At 53.2% G+C, this 18,825-nt stretch overlaps 1 protein-coding gene across 3 annotated transcripts in view; it reads right to left on the bottom strand.

Annotated features, from left to right (window-relative positions):
• Positions 1-945: 945 nt before the first annotated feature.
• Positions 946-18,825, bottom strand: part of Tspan11 (tetraspanin 11) — an 80,258-nt gene continuing 62,378 nt past the window's right edge. Inside the window, exons 4-9 of one of the 3 annotated variants that reach the window (XM_058572354.1) lie at positions 16,386-16,460; positions 15,271-15,375; positions 12,399-12,557; positions 12,009-12,095; positions 11,768-11,832; positions 946-5,588 (exon numbers count right to left, since the gene is read on the bottom strand). In XM_058572354.1, the coding sequence (XP_058428337.1) occupies positions 5,576-5,588; positions 11,768-11,832; positions 12,009-12,095; positions 12,399-12,557; positions 15,271-15,375; positions 16,386-16,460 (504 nt within the window). In that variant the 3' untranslated portion in view covers positions 946-5,575. The remainder of the gene's footprint in view (positions 5,589-11,767; positions 11,833-12,008; positions 12,096-12,398; positions 12,558-15,270; positions 15,376-16,385; positions 16,461-18,825) is intronic. The other 2 variants (XM_046423389.2, XM_046423390.2) reach the window with 2 other exon arrangements.

Raw genomic sequence — 18,825 nt, 5'->3', positions numbered from 1 at the left:
ACCATAGAGGACTCTGTTGTGGTTGTTCAGAGAATAACTGAGCATTGCCCAAAGCGGCCCCAGAGACACAGGGAAGCAGACTACCCTGCAAGGTGGGTCCTTGCCTGGGGACTTCCTCAGGTGGCTCAATCTGCTTACACAGCAGGTGGCCAGGCCCACTTCAAGTTCAAACAGGCAAGTAGTTTGGCTCCTGGCTGCCTCCTGGGCCTCACCCCCCTCCCCCAGTTCTTCTGTCTTGGGATTCCCTTGAGCCCAGATTACCAAGATACTCTTTGGGTTCCCCACCAACCAAATTTTCTAGAAAGAGGAGTGAATTAAAGAAAATGAGTATTTTATGTCATTAAAGACAAAGTATCCACTTCCTTTCAGCTTTTTGCCAGGTAAGCTGGCAGGGGAAGTTTCCAAATCTAGATTTGGGGATGGAAATGGTGCCAGGGGAGAAAGTCTATTAGATTCGCTGGATTGCGGTGGCTTGGGATCCAGGATGCAAGTCAGCCAGAGGGAGCCCTGTGCTCCAGAACTCCGGCCACACTCTGCACCTGCTACAGCCAGAGAGGGTGAGTGTGTATGGTCTGAGCAGGGAGAAGCCAAAGCAGGCTTCTTAACACAGGCAGGCAAATCTTGTAGGAATGGTGTGAAAACACCAATAGATGGAAGGTGGGAGACTTTAAGCAGAACCCAATTCAAACACACTTGTTTGAGCCTGGCTCTCACTTGCAGCCAGAGCAGGAGCTAATGATACCCGTGAGCAGGAGAGGTCCTTCCAGACGAACGAATGATGAGAGCTGATGGATGCAGGGTGAGCAGGACCCTAACAAATGTGGTCAGTGAGTTGCTAATAGGGAAGCCATGACCAGCGTGGAGGCTTCTATAGGATCACAGTGCATTTGGTGAGCCAATAGCCTGGGATTCCCTTACAGGAGCAAAAGACAGATCAGCAGAACATAGTCTTTAATACAATTCCTTTATTGTCAAGCCCTGTAGTACATGAAGCTGGGCTTCCAATGAAATCAGCTAAGGAGAGAGGCATACTTATAGCTTCCCTACAAGCAGTAAGTTAAGGCAACTTCTCTGTTTCTAGAATATTCTGGTAACCCACATTCATGGGCCACCTGGTTCCAGGAGCCCAAGTGGCCTCCAAACACTGGGATGCTTAGAATTACTAGTGGCACTTGCTCGGGGCAGAGGGCAGGGTGTGGGACAGGTTGCCTAGGTGGGAAGGAGACAGGGATCATGGGAGGCCTAGAATACTACGGAGCTGGGTACTGTGCTCTGGCTGGGGTTGACGAGCATATAGCAGAGCTGTCCCAAGGCACATAGAAGGTGGTGGGAGAACATGCTGGTAAATGTAACTAGTCCCCCTCCAGGAAGAGGATCCAGGTACCTGGGCCACTGCTGCAACATGGCCAAGGTCACAGATCCATCAGGGTAGGGCTGCAAGAATGCAGAGCTGAGAGGGGCTTTCCTGGTTGGCTGTGAACAGACACCAGTGGCCGCTTCATCCCACCCTCTTCCAGCGGATCAAGTGCAAACAGTCGAGGCTGCAGCAGGTGGAACTCAAGCCAGACAGCCTGCTGGGCTTTTGAACCCTGGGGGTGTGACATCTGAAAGAAGGTAGTAAGTCTTCCTTTATGATATGGCCCCAAGCAGTGGTTTTAGGACCAGCAGCATCAGCACCTCCTAGGAACTTGCTGGAAATGCAAATTGTTGACCTCAGGCCTTCTGATGAGAAACTCTGGGGAGGCTGCAGTCTGTTTTGAAAAGTCCCCAGGTGATCATGTCGCCAGAGCAAGTTTGAGAATTGCTGGGTTTGATGCTTGATCAGTACCATCCTCAGCAGACATGAGCGCCACCCAGCGGCCACTCAAAAGACTGCTTTCCTCCTCAGTTGGTCAGATGGCCCACCTCTTCTCCCCTTCCTTCCCCAGGCTGACCATGGCCCTGTACCTAGGGAGTATTTCCAAGGTTGGTAGTGGGTTGCATGGTGATGAAGGTAACTGTTCCAATTCACTCCCCTTACCTCCAAACCCTGAAGAGGGGCCCAGAGCTGCTGATATCAAGGCCAAAGTGGATTTTCAGACATGAGGGTCCTGGGGCCAATCATAGTGACCTATCATATCCTGCTCCCCCAGGGTCACAGAACCCTTCCGGATCTGAATCCCTATGGTTGTGCACAGAGTGAGGCTCTGTGGACAAAAGTGACACTGTGTCCATCCTAGAACCCAGCAACAATGGGTGCTCAATACGGGAGAGGGCAAGAAGGCAGAAAAGGGCCTCAATGGAAGAGGAGGGGACAGCATCACCCCCTAGAGCCCATCCCTGCCCGGGGTGGCTCTGTGGGTGCACATGATCTGAGGCCCCAGAATGGGGTGAGGAGAGACATCTCTGTCCTAGATGCTGATGTCCACATGGGCATGAGATTCCCACCCCACCCTGTTTGAGGGTTCTGAGAGCAGAGGGACAGTCCCAGCTCTCACTGTGGTGTCAACCTTATCATGGAAGTGTGCCTGAGCCTCTCTGCCAGGGGGTCCTGGCTGTCACCTTGAAATACGCCAGACTTCTGCACCAACTTGCAAATGTGCAGGGCTGCGAGGGATGGCTCTGTCCGACCTGGGAGGGGTGTTGGGGCTGCCGCTATCTGGCAATGTCCCTGAAGGACACTTTGAACCTGAGTGCCAGGCTGACAGCTTGTTGCAGAGGCTGAGGACTATGGGATGCTGAGCAGAGGGGTCTGGCCTTCCTTGGGTCCACTTGGCGGCGGCCCATGACGACAGCCATCACCACAGACAGGCAGGGCCCCTGACGTGGCTGAGCCTTAATTGTCTCATTTGCAAAATGGGGAAATTAGTTCCTCTCACTGGGGTCACTGCAAGGTAATGTATTTAATGGCAACTAACACATTCTAAGTGCACAGGAGACCCTCAGTAAACATTCCTCAAATAGCCATGCCAGAGGGACTCCTGGAGTCAGGGCTACAGTGAAGGGGAGGGGAAGGAGAAAGACGATAACTGGTGTAAACATCTCAACTCTCACCACGGGTCAGGTTTCATTCCTTCCCCTCCCCAGTCATCCGGGGACTTGGGGATATGCTCTGCTCTTTGTGTTGCCCTTGGGAGCTTAGGGCAGGGTGCTTAGTCTGCTCAAGGCAAGGATATGCCAACCCAAGCTTCAGGGACCCTAGGAACTTTGTGTCCCTGTCCCCTAGGACTGAGGATATGATTTTCTGCAGGCATATTTTTCTCTCTTTCCAAGGCACTTGAGACCGTGACAGCCTCAAAGCAGGAACAGGAGGAGGCATCTCAGGCATGGATCTGCATCCCTGTCAGAGGGAGGGGCACATCTGACCAAGGATCATAACCTTACAGCTCTGGACGACAGCCGTTATGTGCCCTTAGGCAGAATGTGCTGTATTCTGGGGCTCTGTTTCCTCTGAACCTGTCTCATGTCGACCCTGTTGACATGAATAAGGAGGTCATGTTTCCAAAAAGCTCTGGGCTGTTCTCCACTCTGCAGCTCCAACCAGTCGTGCCCCCATCTGCACAGGATGGTGCCCAGGGAAGGAATCACAGCTAATCCTGTCCCCAGTAAGGTTGGCCTTACTTTTGGGCTAGGGGCTGATGAGTCAGGCTCTCCTGACCTGTGTCAGTGACAAGACTGTGCAAATGGTGCCCACCTGTCACCTTTGTCCCCATCTCCCTGAGAATTAAGGGAGCCCACAGGGGCAGATGGAGAAGGCCACAGAATATCCCTGCCCACTACCGTCTACCCTGTGGCCCCTCTGCGGGAAGGACTGGTCCCAGTCCAGCACTCTCTTTCTCAACCCTCCCTCTGCAAGCCTGGGAGTCACCACAAGTTTTGATTATCTGCATGAGTCTCAGGAAGTTGTAGGGCAGCTAAGATAACCACCACTTCTCTTGGCTGTGGTACAGTCTGGGGTTGCTGGGAGAGCTTGTCTTCTTTTTATTGAATTTGCATCAGCAACCCCAGAGCCATCTAGGCAGATGAGATAAACCAGCCCAGGCTGTGAGGAGCCCCTGGGGAATCTGGAGTGGAGAAAACAGTGTGCCCCAGAGCCTGGTCTAAACTCTGTCCACGTGGCTACTTCCTGTTCTGAGGATGCAGTGTCTGGACCATTCAGGACTACATTGATGACAGCAGTGAGTGGCCCCTAGGGCACCCCTAAGTATAGAAGAGAATGTTCCTCCTTCAGGATGAGCCTGGGTCATCAAGAGCTGTGCTCATCAGAATGAAGGCTGGATAGAGTGGGAGGGAAGGTGGTCTCAGCTTCAGTTAACAAAGTGCCACCCCTTCTTGCTGGGGAAGTAGGAGGGTCCCCTACGTGGGCAGAAGTGTAGGACCTTGGAAGGATGGAAACCAGGAGTGGGATTCTTATGTTATGAACTGCCCAAGTAACAGTCATATGGAGCCCTGGGCGGTTCCCGATGGAGGTCTAGGAATTGATACATACTCTACCCTATGTTTTCTAGAATCTTCTTTCTGGTCTCCCTTAGCATTTGGCAAAATTCTTCCTGAAAATTCCCTGACTCAATCATTGATGCACAAGAGAACCAAAGGAAGGGACTGTGTCTGCTCTGGGGCAGTAGAAAAGGAAGCAGAGTAAGGCCCCTGGAAGGAACAGGGTGATGACCATGTGGTCAGGGAGAGAGGGACTCAGGAAAAGTGGGGTCCAGGCAGGGCACCCCTCCTCAGAACTTCCCTTTCTCTGTGGCTCTGACTTTTTAGGTCTGATTTGGTCCACTTGGGGAGGGCTTTTAAATCCACGGATGTTAGCAGCCAGATAGTTTGAAAACCTGGCTTTTCTGACAATAAGCCTTGGAACAGGAGTTATGTGCATATTACTGGAGGCTGGAGCTTGGGGCCATAGTCTCCAGGGGGAATCTCTTCCACGAAGGAGGCGTGGCAGGGTGCAGGGCTCTTACTCCTTTCCTGGCAGCACTACCAGGTGGCCCACCTCAGGCCTCCCTTCCCAGCCCTGCAGGCAGCAATGCAGATAGGAGGACGTTGCTTTCCAATGAGAGTGTGGGGAACAGTCAGGCCAGGGACTGGCTAGTTTTACTAGGAGGCAGCCATTCCTAACTGCCCCACCGGGATGTCCCTGGCATGAGCCAGATGCAGGCTGCTCAGCACCCAACGCATTGCAGGAGTCCCAGAGGGACCCAGATTCCAGCCTTCCTTCCAGGTTCCAGCTACAAGGGGACCAAGTGAAGAGCTCTCACCTTCCTACTGACCTGGACACTCCATACCTGGCAAGGGGCTCTGACTGTGTCCTGGCAGGATCATTCCCTGCCCAGGATTCTGGCAGTGAATGCTAAGAAGTGAAGGGGTGGGGACTGAGGGTCCCTGCCTAGGTGGGAAGAGCAGGAGTCACCATCCAGGCACTTGGTGGGCTCCCCGGGCCTGGGCACAGGGTAAAGGTAGTCCATGGCTCTAGTCCCGCCTGCTGATGGATGTGGAGATGTAGGCCCTTGTACTTGTGAGGGACAGCCAGAAGGGGACAGGGCTGACCATTAATAAAAGTGCCGTTGGAGCCTCCGGTGCAAGCAGCAGGTGAGAATCATCCCGCAGATCTGCCAGGAGGGAGAGAGCAGAGAGCAAAGGGAAATCAGAACCCCATGAGGTCACTGGCTGCGGTGCCCTGAGCAGGCTGCTCCGCTGGAGTGCATGACGGGATCCCAGGGCCCTTCTCCCTCTGCAGGCCTGGGGTGGGCCGCGTTGCTCACCTGCTCCCAGGTGATACTGGTGTGTATGGGAGAACCACACTCCGAGAACTACTGTCCAAGAGCATGTTTTTCACATTCTGATGGGCATGAGTCACCTGGGGTCTTGTTACCTGGCAGATTACAACCCCAGCAGCCTGAGTGAGGGCCTGAGGACCTGCATCTCTCTAGTAGGTGCTCCCAGGAGATGTTGCTGGCACGTGATCCCAGGTCTGCTCTGGAGGCCTGATTTAATTAGCTACTCAGTGGTGATATTTCCATTCCCTCCTTAGAGCTGAAGTGTCTTTCTCTCTAGTCCACCTCAAGTCTGCTGCTCTTGGACTCCAGAGCATCAAACATACTTTGGCTGATATTCAGAAGCCACCAGGAAGCTGAGACTTTGGGAGGAGCACCAGTGTGTTCTGTCAATCATCTCGGGATGCAGACCCAGGGCCTAGGAGTCCTTCCTGTCAGTCCCTCTGTGGGCAGGCACTCACTGAAAAGGAAGGGGCTACAACACCCTGCCTGGGGCACACGTAGTCTTAGGAAAGACGCCTCCCACTCTAGGTCTCACGCTCCCCATTTCCAAAATGCAGAGGACCTTTACTCTTCCTTTTTGCTCTTCATGGGGTCTCCTCCTCCCTCTTCCTCTTCCTCTTAATCAAGGATGCATTAAGGAGAAGGAGATGGGGATGTGTCAGACCAAGAAGCCCTGTGACGGTCATCATGATTTTGATAATGAAAATGACATGTTGGATCTTGACTCTTTGTCCACAGGAGAGGGGCGTTATGTCTGAATAGCCCCCATGACTGTCCCATAGCACAGGGTGAAGGTAGATTTCCTTATATACAGGAACGATGCTCTGAATTCCCCTACTCCACCCCCACCCCTCAATTCTTGGCAATGCAGACCTGGGTGGCCACAGGGCTCCAGCCAGAGGGAGAAGGACTGGCTGATGAAGATGTGCATGGCCAGGAGCATGAACGAGCCGAGTTCCCTGGTACACACATCTGTGCAGGAGATGTGGATTTCCAGGTTCTTCCCAGGACAGGCACAGTAAGGCAGAGGTGTGTGGGCCACACACTAATTAATGTGTGTCCACATGCACACACATGTGACATGCACACACATACATGCACACGGACCCACCCCAAATCATGCAGAGGGGTTAACAATGCTCTCACGAAGATGTGTGTACACGAACACACACACACACACACACACACGCACACACTTCACACCCCGAATCATGCAAAGAGGTAAAGGATAATAACTGAAGGGGTCCTGAACAAGCATCAGCATCTCCCAGACACAGGACAAACTGACTGCAGGAGCTGGCACGGCAGAGGGGAGATTGGGCCAGGCCTGCGTGGGCACAGTGCTTTCTTCTGGGAGCTGCCTGGGCAGAGCACTTGGCCACGTATAGGATATTTTTAACAAGCAGGCATCATGCTCTCAGCCTTCTTGACATTTCCAAGCCAGCACCTCATTAGAGAGCTGGGAGGAAGGGCCAGGAAGATTCTGGGAGGTCATTTCCAAAGGACCTTTTGGTTTTCCTTCTAACGACCTATAGATCCCAATGTTGGCTGTCCTGCGAGTTTTCTGGGCTTTGGAACATGCCTGCATCCAATCACGAGGAATGTTGGGGTGCTAGAGGGCTGCATTCTATGTGGGGTAAGCATTGATGGGCTGTGTGACCTAGGGGGTCATTTCCATCTCTCTCTGAGCCTTAAATCTCACTCCATCAGTAAAAAAGCTTCCAGTCTGTTCACTGGTCCAGAGTAAGACGCTTTAAAAACCAGGATGACAAAAGCCAAACAAAAAACCCAAACAAAACAAAAAACTAGGACCCTCCTGCACCCTAGGCCAGACAGCACCCCTATTCTGGGCCCTTAGTATACCCCCCCACCACCACCACCGCCAGCCAGCCAGGCACATGCTGTTCCCTCACCTGGTTCTTTCTCCATCTCTGTCAATTTCTGTGAATAAGATGGGCCTAGGGGTTCTCTACCCCAAATGTACATTTGAATCAATGGGACACTAAAACATACCCATAGATGGGACTCCTCCCAGGACAACATGAGCAGGGTATTTAGAAATGTGCAATCAGAACTGATGGCCAGTCAGCAGGGTCTTCTTTGGTCTGGGAGTCTATGATGTGGGGCACCTCAAAAGCCTCATGGTCCCTACCTGGTCCGACATCGCCTGCAGTATGGCAAGTTACATGGCCAGGGTGGACAGAGGAGCAGGTGCCCTCCCAGCAGGCCTTGTCTTTGATGAAAAGCATTCTTCCATTTAGCATCCGCGCTGGCCCCAACCTCTGCCCCAGCCGGCAGCCCCAGAGAACTCAGGGCTCTGCAAGGACCACCGTGGGTTAATTGCGGTTGTTAAAAAGGTCTCCAATCTGTCTCCTTGTAAATTCCACCTACAGCTCCTGCCTGTCTCCTGGAGCCACCTGGGAAAAGTCTCCTCCTTCCCCCACATGACTGCTGTGGTTTAGAGACACCAAGAAGAGTGCCTTCTTCTCCCATCTCCTGACGCTGCCCACACCTGACTTCCAGTCTACCTGTCCTCACTCTGGACCTGTCTGTACTAAGGAACCACTAAGGAGCTTAGCAGACACACCGAGGCCTTGGGGCCAGTCTCAGACCATTTTGTTTACTTGTGCTGGGGTGTGGTCTGGGCCTTGGGGGGTTTTAAAGCTTGCCAGGGGATCTGATGTGCAGACGACCACCACCCTGGAATCTCTGTAGAGGTCTCATCCCACTGGGAAGGTGGGGCTGGAACCAGAGCATGGGGCCTTGGTGTGGCTTGTGTTGGCACCTTAGTTTCCTGGCTGTCTTCCTGATTTCTACCAGTGACCCTCGAGGCTGTATCTGCATCAGACAACCCAGGCAGATTACCGGCCCCCGCTCTGTGTCATAGGCTGGATGCAAAGCAAGGCAAGACTTAAATGTGAGGACTCGAACTCCCTTTCAGTCCATCTTCTCCACCCACGGAGCTCTTTCTTCCCTGCTGGCTTTATCACGAACAGACCAGCTCTCTCTGTAGATGTGGCCCATTATCAGAGTTGATCGGCAACTCTGGGCCATCCCTGAGATCACTAGGAAAACTAGGAAGAGATGGTCTGAGGCTGAAGGCCAGGCTGACACTGATCTCATTTCTCTCTCCCAGCGTGCTCATCCAGTTGTCACAATTTCTCCTAAACCGATAAGTGCCTGGTGTCTGGTCTGCAAGGCGACATTCACACGTGGCCCAATACCTGGCTGAAGTCAGGGTTGGCAACACTCCGTGAACTTTCTGTGTGGTTTCAGAGTGTTCACAAGTTATCTGCTTTAACATTCCTGCATGCTGCAGGACATCAATCCCAAGATAATTGGTTACTGAGAAGGGAATCTTACCCCCCAAAATCACACATTAGAGTCAGAAGGTTCCTGAGAGATGGATTGGGCCAGTGGTTTTTAAACTGCACCAGAAATCCCAAGTGTAGCTCAGGGTCATGAAAGCAGTGAGGGTGGCTGTCACGAAAGTCCTGTCTCCTGTGTCAATCCTAACAGCTGCTCTGCCGTCTGTGTTTAATGGAGAGTGGGGTCCTATGTGGAAACTCCATTAAAAAGTGGATGCTGGGGCTGAGATTGTGGCTCAGTGGTAGAGTGCTCGCCTAGCACAGCCAGGACCCGGGTTCTATCCTCAGCACCACATACAAATAAAGGCATTGTATTGTGTCCTAGGAAATAAATGTTTAAAAAAAAAAGAAAAAGAAAAAGTGGATGCTGCTGCTTAATAAAGGTTAAAAAATGTTCAATCTCTCCATTCTATATTCCAGAGAAGGAATGGAATGTCACACATGTAAATCACCAGAATTATTGCCGAGCATATAACAGGTGTTCAGTCACACAGCAAGGTCACATAGCAAGAGGTGGAGCTATGTGTAGAATCCAGGCCCTCTGACTCCCAAACATGATTTCCTCCAGTTCTGGGGACCAGGAAACATTGTGAAACCATCTTATGCTTGACATCCTGAAATGTGGGGGTCTCTAAAGTGCCATGATAAGTGTGTGTGGGAGGTATCTGGTGTCTGCTCTGGCTCTGAGGAGGATATGGGTCTGGGGAAGAGGCTTCAGCCCACTTAGAGGACTGGGGCAGCTTAGTGCCCACCTCTGGCCAGCAGAGGGAGCTCTAACCTGAGGCTTGGTTGCTGCTGGGTAGGCTCAGTGGCCTGCAGAGGGGAACACTGGGTAAGGGGTTGAGATCCACAGCTGCGGCCAGGTGAAACTCCCTCTCAACCTTCCAGGTTGGGGGCTGTGAGTGGGAGGAAACTTCAGTGGGCTTGTGAAGCACTGCCCAGTAAAGTTCCACCTTGACCTTGGGCTCAAGGCATTTGCAGTCCTACTCGACATCCCTGGTTTCTGTGCCTTTGGCTATGGCTTCTCTGGACAGATGGATCATGAAGAAATGGTCAGGAGTAGACCAGGCCTGGTCTGTATCCATATAGAGCAGGCCCCACCAACTGCTGGAGTAACAGGTTTATGAAAAGCTCAGCTGAGCCAGGATCTGGAGCACAGAGTAGCCCCTTCCCTGGGTTCCAGTGGTGACTCTTCTGGTTTCAGCAAATGGGACAGAAGGCCTGTGCTGGGGAGTGCACCAAAGGCCACCTGGGGCTCCCTGGGCCACGCAGGTAAAATGGGCACATAGAGGCAGGCTGCTCTTGCCAGGGAACCACTGGAGATTTTTTTTTTTTGAAACAATGTGTCCATGTAGAAATAATGAAAATGATGAGCCTCATTTACTGAACACCTGTTGTATGCTCGGCAATAATTCTGGTGATTTACATGCATATTGCTAATTCTCATGGTCCCACCAAAGAATAAGTACACCATTTTACAAATGAGTAACTGAGGCTCAGAGATGAAATAACTGGCCCTAGGACACATGATTTGTAGGTGGCAGAACCAAGAAGGGTCTTCCTCCAGAGGCTGGGGACCTTCTTCTCAGCCTGAAAGACTGCAGCTGGGTCTTCGAGGTCCACACACTGTTGTGTATGGATAGCACCTGTTCTGGAAGGATCTTACACTGGAAGTCTCCTGAAGCCAGGTGACACTGGCACTCTAAGTGTCTCTTTTCCATAGACCTCTGTGTGGGGGTTAGGGGTTTGGGAAAGCAAAGAACCAAATCCAGGAGATCTCTGTGTCTGGTCAGGGTGTGACACCTTACATACGTGGCCTCTCCAGATCTCAATTCCTGATCTCCTCCCCACTTGGCTTGGGTCTCAGGTTGTTGTAAGGCTCTGATGAAAGGAAGCCACTGAAAATATTCTAAAGTTCACAGGTAACTGGAGAAGACAGCTTCCACGTACGGAGGCCTTTGTAAGTGCCATGTGCCCTGAGTGGGTGACATGCAACCTGTAATTCTTATTTAGAACTTTTAGAACTCTTATTTAGAGGTTGGAGCAATGACCTGCATTCTGCGGATGAAGTTGAAGGACAGCTTAACAGCTTAACTCAAGATCCCACAGGAGCAAAGCCAGGACTGGATCAGGTGTTCTGACTCCAGAGCCCCTGGCCTTCCCTAGATGCGACTACAGCAGGACTGCAGGATGTGAAGCTCCCTCTAGAAGGACCTTCCATCAGGGTACAAGTGCCAGGTAAGGGTGAGGTGGGGACCTATGGGACCTGAGCTCACTGCATCTGCCCAGCCCCTAAGAGTCCCCTCCTGGCTCCTCTTCTTTGGGCCCTTGACTGGAGCAACTGATGTCAATGATGCCTGCATCCTGGGTGGTGGCTGGGGGGTGGTGTGGAGGGAAGTGACAGGACCAAGGGCATTGCCCATCCTCGGGGACAGAGCTGGGTGTACAAGAGGAGAGCACATGCACACACACACACACACGTACATCATGGGAGTGCTGGTACACGTGCACACACACACACACATATGCACAAGCACATCTCAGCACGTGTGCGGCACACATCCCAACCAGGCATATCCAGGTGCATGCAGACGCTCAAGGACCCACACGCAGGCTGTACACGCGCAGGGTGCACACACATACCTGAGCCCACACTCAGACTCCTCCCAGGTCCCTGTTCCTTCTAAGTTCAAGTTGTTCAGTGTTCCCTGGGGAAGAGACTGACCTTGTGGTTCATCCTTGGTTGCAAAGGGAAGGGGAGAGAAGACAGGTGGGGCAGGGGAAGGCAGGCTATGGGTGCATAAAGGGCCACTTATTTCTGTCAATGGGAGAGGGCCTCCAAGCGCTTCCACACAGCCCCTGTGCTGATTCCCACTGCACTCACCTGCAGGCAGGCTACCCCGATGCCCACCGCCCCCATGAGCAGTAGGTGGTCAGCCAGGAACTGCTCCAGCTTCGTGATGCAGCCTCCCTGCAATGGAGCCAAGGGTTACACGAGCCTCGGCCCAGCAGGGGCGAGGCCGGGCTGGCTGTCCACTGGGTCCAGCGGAGGCTGAAGAAAGCCAGAGATTAGAGGGCGGGGATCCAGCCTTGGAATCACTCCCAGGCTTCTTGCGGGGCCCCAGGGTTCACACCATGATTTCTGGGGTTCTCCCAGTAGGAGCTGCTTGTCTTAGGGCTCTGAGACCCTTGGAGGCCCCAAGCACCATTCCCATCTGCCTGAGATGGCCTTTCTGGCCCCCACCGGGCCCCCAACTGGAGCTGGGGCACTCACCTCCACCTTGTAGATGTTGGAGGGGTGGACCCGCTGGCCGCAGCGTGTCACCACTGTCTTGCAGCAGCTGTCGGGCACCCGGCGGCCCTCAGCCTCCCGAGACAGGATGTAGGAGCTGTGCTGCCAGTCAGCCGAGCTGTTGCTCCCACAGCACTTGAACTAGAGGGAGAGTGAGGCCGGAGGTGAGGGGGGCTTGGGTGGGCCCCATGGGCCCCCGGGTCACGGGGCTGCAGGGCTCGGGATTCCATAGGTTCAACCCCTACATCCTCTCCCTGCCATCCTCCCCTTCCCCAGTTTTGAGCAGGAAACAGGTCCCTCTGGGGTCCTCTCCACAGGACACCTGTTTGCTACCTTGGGAAGCCACCCAGTCCTTTAAGAAGACTATGTTGGGGACTCTAGGGGTAGATAGCGGCTGGGGTCCTGGGAGGGTGGGGCTGTGGACCACTAGGTGGCAAAGCCAGGACCCACTGGGGCAAAACAACAAGGGGGGCATTTCCTGGTCATCTGTGAGGCAGGACCTGGGGACAGGGATCCATCCTTGCCAGAGGTTCCTGGGTCCCCATTCTGGCTTTGAAGCTATCAGAGTCCCCATACCCCAGGGGCAGAGTGTCCCAGAGCCCACGCATAATATGGCAGCTCGGCATTGAGCACAGGGCTGCTGTGTGCTGAGCAGGACCTGGGTTGTCTTCAGTGCCCAGGGGACGGAAATGCCAGCCCAGGCTGAATGTGATTCAAAGAATGGACACTGATCACTTCTTATCCCTATGAGTCAAGGCACTGAGATGCTAAATCCTCTATAGGCTGGGGGACATGGCTGCGTCAAAGCGGTCTCTGCAGTATGGCATGGGTGTGTGGCAGGCAGGTACTTCATAGTTCAGGGAACAAGAGTTTCTTAGGCACCTACTATGTGCCAGGAGTGAAGCTGGGGACTGAGCTCAAAAACAAGTCAGGTGGGGATCCTGCCCTGGGGGAGCTTCTCATTACTGTTATTTAGTAGGAGAGATAACAGAAGCCGGTATGTGGCCCAGAGGAGGAAGGGGGCCAGGGACAGTGTGAGGGGGAGTCGCACAGGAGTTGTACATGGTGTGTCTCTGCATGTTGTGCGTATGCCTTGCTATTCCTGTGCCATTTGTAAAATGGGGACAACAAAAGCCACCCCAACAGGGCTGTTCTGAGCACAGGTTGCAAGGTAAGCACTTAGGAAAGGATCTGGGGAGAGCTAGCTATTAACAAGGGACTTGGAGTCACCATCTTCCTCGAGTGACCTGCGGTACATGGGCACCTGTCATTTGCATACATGTGGTGCCACTGAAGGGTCCTGATGGTGGCCCTGGCTCTGAAGCCACTGCTGTCTTGGGGCTTGGTCTCTCTTGTCTGCAATGTGGGCTGGGGAGCCATATCCTTGGTGAGTCTGAGGCCCACGTCCACATGTCCTTGCCCACACAGATCCTGGTCAGCAACATGGCATTTGCTCTCAGAGGAGCCCTTCCTCACACGTCCCTACCCTGACCTGCGGCTCCCCCTGTCCACCTAGGCCAACCCTGACCTGCTTCCTGGCTACCTCCAGTCAGTCTCCCCTGTAAACCCCTCTCCCTTCCCCTCTAGTCCAAGGGAACCCCAGCCGAGCACCTGGCACATCATCTGCTGTGAGCTGAGCTTCCAGAGTAAGTGCCCGGGGCAGGGATTCTGTCCCAGTCACTGTCTCACACAGTTCTTCCCCTGGGAGGCCCAGCAGGTGCACACTGAGCTCGGGACAGGGTGACCAGCAGCCTGTGCCAATCCTGGTTCCTGGCTAAGTGTGTTGTGTGTGCATCTGTGTGTATACATCTGTCCCTGGTCCCTGTTTGAGAGAAGAGACTCCTCCCTGTTACCCTGACTGGGAGCTGAACCTGAGCCTTAAGGGAAGGAGGTGGGGAAGGGCTGAGCCATGACATCCGGGCGCTCAGGACCCACTGACTTCCTCTACTTGCCTGATGCTTATGGGTCCCAGAGCAAGGCCCTGGGCCTGGGTGGGGTGGCTGGATGGCAGGGGGACTGGGAGCATAGTGGTCACTTAGAGCTGCTTGGAATTTTCCATTATGGAACCAGTAGGACAGGGCTGTCCAGTAGAATTGGGAAATGTCCACATCTGTGCCACTAGCCATGTGTGGTCATTGAGCCCTTGAATTGTGACAAGCATGAGAGGAACTGAGTTTTGCATTTAAGTATAAAAGTGACCTATGACTAGTGGCCACCATTTTGGACAGCACAGGTCTGAGGTCACTTGCCCATTCCCTACCTCTGGCTGGGACTGTGGGCCTCATTGGGGTGTCAGCTGCATCTCTTTTTGGAAAGGAAAGATGCCCTCTCTGTTCTGTTCTGTAGCAGTTCTGTGGCCACCTCACTGAGAGCCTGTCACAGCTCTTCCTCCTGGCGTCTTGGCCCCCAGGTCCCCGAGGTAGGAGAAAGGCAGCTCACGGATGGAAGGGCCTGGAAAGGAACTTCTTATCTTTGTCCTGAGCAGACAGAGTTCTGCTGGCCTGGCCTGCTTCCTGCTCCAGGGGACCCAAGTGGGAAGTCAGCATGAGGGATTTGGAGGAAGAGGTCAGGGGAAGCTGTGGGAGAGGTCAAGGCAGAGGAGGATGAAGGAAAGGAACCAGGGTTCAGAAAGCACCTTTCATGTGCTGGGTGTGGTCAGAGTTCCAGCTCACATTCCCCAAGAGGTTCATGGGGAACAACCTAGGCCAGTCCTGCCCTGCTTCCTGGCTACCTCCAGTCAGTCTCCCCTAGGGACGTGGCAATGGAAGCTCCGAAGGGTGAGGAACTTGCCAGGGTCACACAGGTGGGAAGGAACAGAGTCGGGTTGTGAACCTGGGTCTGCCTGGCACCTTACATCTTGCTGTAGACGGTCCACGGAGGCTGTGATCTCCACGGCCCTGGGCTGCCCATAGTTCTCAGTCAAGGTGCGATTCAGGTGCTGCTTCAGTTCATCACTCAGCTGAGGAGGGAGCAGCACAAGGCGGGTGTCAGAAGAACCCTACTCACACTCCAGGGCCCAGGTGTGCTCCAAAGTCCTTCCAGCTAAGTCCAGGACACCGTGGGTGAGGGCGCTGCCAGGGTAGGGTACCTCAGACAGTGTCAAAGGACCCTCCACAGAGACAGCATTGAGGAGGTGCACGGATAGGACGCTGCAAAAATCAGGGCCACCGTGAGGGCCCTGGCATGATGGGCAGAGCGGAGCAGAGGTGGGGGAAGAGACACCAAGGGTCACCAAGGGTCACTCAGAGCTACGAGGCTAGCACCGGCTGCTTTCCAATAGCTGTGGATCTGAATTTGATTACAAGGTTATCTTCAAAGCATTACCAATTGCTACCCTGTGGGCACCGTGTGGACACTGGTTCAATTAACCAGCATGGTGGCACACCCTCTAGCAACCCCAAATCACCTTACACGTGACCTTAAACCCCTGATTCCCAGGCCACAGCAAGGGAGAGGACCAGACTGATCACTTTACCTTGTTTATTCTGGGCAGAAAAAGCCTGAACTCATTTTTAAAGATTAGCTGCAGATGGACACAATATCTTTATTGATTCATTTATTTTTCACGTGGTGCTAAGGATCAAACCCAGTGCGTCACACGTCTAAGGCAAGCACTCTACCCCTGAGCCCCAGCCCCCAGAACTCCCTTTTATGGTCTTGCATGCCACCCTGCCCCAAGCCCTTCCCCTGGATGTCTTTGACAGATGGATTCAACCTCTAACTGTCCTTGGAAGGGGAGAGGGATGGCCCAACCTCCCACGGGGAACTCCCTCCACCCCCAGCTCCCATGTTGCACCCATTAGCATCAGCAGAGAATGGCTGGAACCCATAGAGGAAGATGGGATCCAGATGTGCAGAGGGTCCTCGGGCCTGGGAACCAGGACCACCCTGAGTGGGACAGCCTCAGTGCCCCCTGGCTATTGTTTCTTCAGGGCACTGGCAGAGAATGGGCCCTCTGATTCCACTTACCCTCTGGTAGTACACATGGGCCAGGACGCCTGCCACCAGCTCTACCAGGAAGATGACAAGCAACAGGCAGAAATACTAGGACCAAGGAGAGAGGACAGTCACCACCAGGGATCAGAGCATTCCTGGGACAAATGTCCCCCCCCCCAAAAAAAAATGGGAGCAGTAGAGACACCAGCTGGGACCGCCATCACCTACCATCTTCCTTCTCTTACCAGCAGGACGTCACGACCTCTCTGGCACCAAGTGCCCCCCCCCACTCCTCCACCCATTGCCATTGCTCTGCTGTGATCCAGACATCCGCCTCCCCACTGAATGCCCACCGGGTTCCAGGTGCCAGCTGTCATAATAAGGTGGTTATTGCCCTCAAAGTTTGCGGTAGGGGATAGACAAATAAGTGGTTACAATGTCGTGCTATAAATACTACTATAGGGAAAGCTCTAGAAACGGTGAGAGGATCCTGGTGGGGTGAGCAGTCAGAGAAGGCTTCCTGGAGGCGGCGAAGCCTGAGCAGCATCTCTGAGGATGTGGAGGCATTTTCAGGTGGAGGAGGAAGCAGGGGTAGAGCGTACTCAGGGAGTGGCCAGGGCAAGGTGGCTAGAGAATGGGGGGGCCATAAACATTGATGTGGCTGTGTCCCTGTAGTATGCTGTTTTTAAGTCCTTTGGGTATAGTCCAAGGAGAGGAATAGCTGGTTCAAATGGTGGTTCCATTCCCAATTTTCCAAGGATCTCATACTGCTTTCCATATTGGCTACACCATTTTGCAGTCCCACCAGCAGTGTTATGAATGTACCTTTTTCCCGCATCCTCGCCAACACTTATTGTTGTTTATATGCATAATGGCTGCCATTCTGACTGGAGTGAGATGAAATCTTAGAGTGGTTTTGATTTGCATTTCTCTAATTGCTACTCTAATTGCTAGTGATGATGAACATTTTTTCATATATTTGCTGATTGACTGTATATCCTCTTCTGAGAAGTGTCTGTTCATGTCCTTGGCCCATTTATTGACTGGGTTATTTGTTTTTTTTTTTTTTATGCTTAGCTTTTTGAGTTCTTTATAGACCCTAGAGATAGCAGCACAATTCACAATAGCTAAACTGTGGAACCAACCTAGATGCCCTTCAATAGATGAATGGATTTAAAAAATGTGGCATATATACACAATGGGATTTTACTCAGCAATAAGACAGAATAAAATCATGGCATTTGCAGATAAATGGATGGCGTTGGAGAAGATAATGCTAAGTGAAGTGAGCCAGTCCCAAAAAACTAAATGCCAAATGTTTTCTCTGATATAAGGAGGCTGATTCATAGTGGGGTAGGGAGGGGAAGCATGGGAGGAATAGATGAACTCTAGATAGGACAGAGGGGTGGGAGGGGTGGGAGGGGGCGGGGGGTTATTAATGATGGTGGAATGTGATGGACATCATTATCCAAAGTACATGTATGAAGAGATGAATTGGTGTGAATATACTTTATATAGAGAGATATGAAAAATTATGCTTTATATGTGTAATAAGAATTATAATACATTCCACTGTCATGTATTTAAAAAATAAAATCAGGAGAAGGCCCAGGCTGATGTCCAGGAGGCTCCTGGGCCCCTTCCTGCCCCAAACTGCCTCCCAGCCTTCGCAGCCCTGCCGTCTATTCTTCCGGTCACATGCCGGCCTCCTCCAGGCCCAGGGCAACTCTTCAGCTCCCCTCCTGCTGGGGCTTCCTGGCTATGCACTATGACCAGCAGGACAGGCCCCGCTTTCTCCCCTCCCACCAGGCCTGGCACTGTTAAGGAGCCTCTGGACATGGCTGGACCCTGGCGTGTTCTTACAGGAGTCAAGAAGGCAGGCCCACATGGGCTGGGAGGGACCAGGGAGAGGGAGATAAAGAGGTGGGGGGGGGGTGAAGGGAGGAGGGGAGGGGAGGGCTGGGTTGGTGGAGCAGAGGGTGCCGACCAGGGGTCCACATTCCAGTGGCTCCCCAGCTGCAGGGCAGACCCTTTGCGGAGGCTTAGGCCATCTGGACAGGGGATCCCAAGCTCCTGGGTGCTGGGATGAGAATGGGAGAGGGTGGCAGGTTCCATGAGGGCATGTTCCCTGGGCCCCATGGTCTACAGATGGTTCTGAATGGGACCCAGGGTAAGCTCAGGCAGGGAGCTGGCAGGTGGGTCTGTGGATGGTCCCCCTCTGCCCTCTGAACTAAAGTCCAAAAACCTGGTCTGAAAGGCTGGTGGCCAATCAACCAATGGGGCTTGAGTCCGGTGCCGCCACTCTCTGGCTCTGGTTGGGTGACCATGAATGCCTTACTGTAAATTAGGAAAATGTTCTCCAGTGAGAAGACAGTGGCTCAGTGGGAGCTGTTCAGGCTGGGTTTCATCCTTGACTGGTCGCCTTTGGAGGATGCAAGCTTTAGGGCCATGCATGGTGGCCCTGACTGTGGGA

The sequence above is a fragment of the Marmota monax genome, unplaced genomic scaffold, assembly GCF_021218885.2.
Source record: "Marmota monax isolate L192 unplaced genomic scaffold, Marmota_monax_Labrador192_F-V1.1 WCK01_AAM20220418_F8-fsc00356, whole genome shotgun sequence".
Classification (NCBI taxonomy): domain Eukaryota; kingdom Metazoa; phylum Chordata; class Mammalia; order Rodentia; family Sciuridae; genus Marmota; species Marmota monax.
Note: the sequence above shows the minus strand (reverse complement) of the source record. Positions and strands in the feature narration are given on the sequence as shown.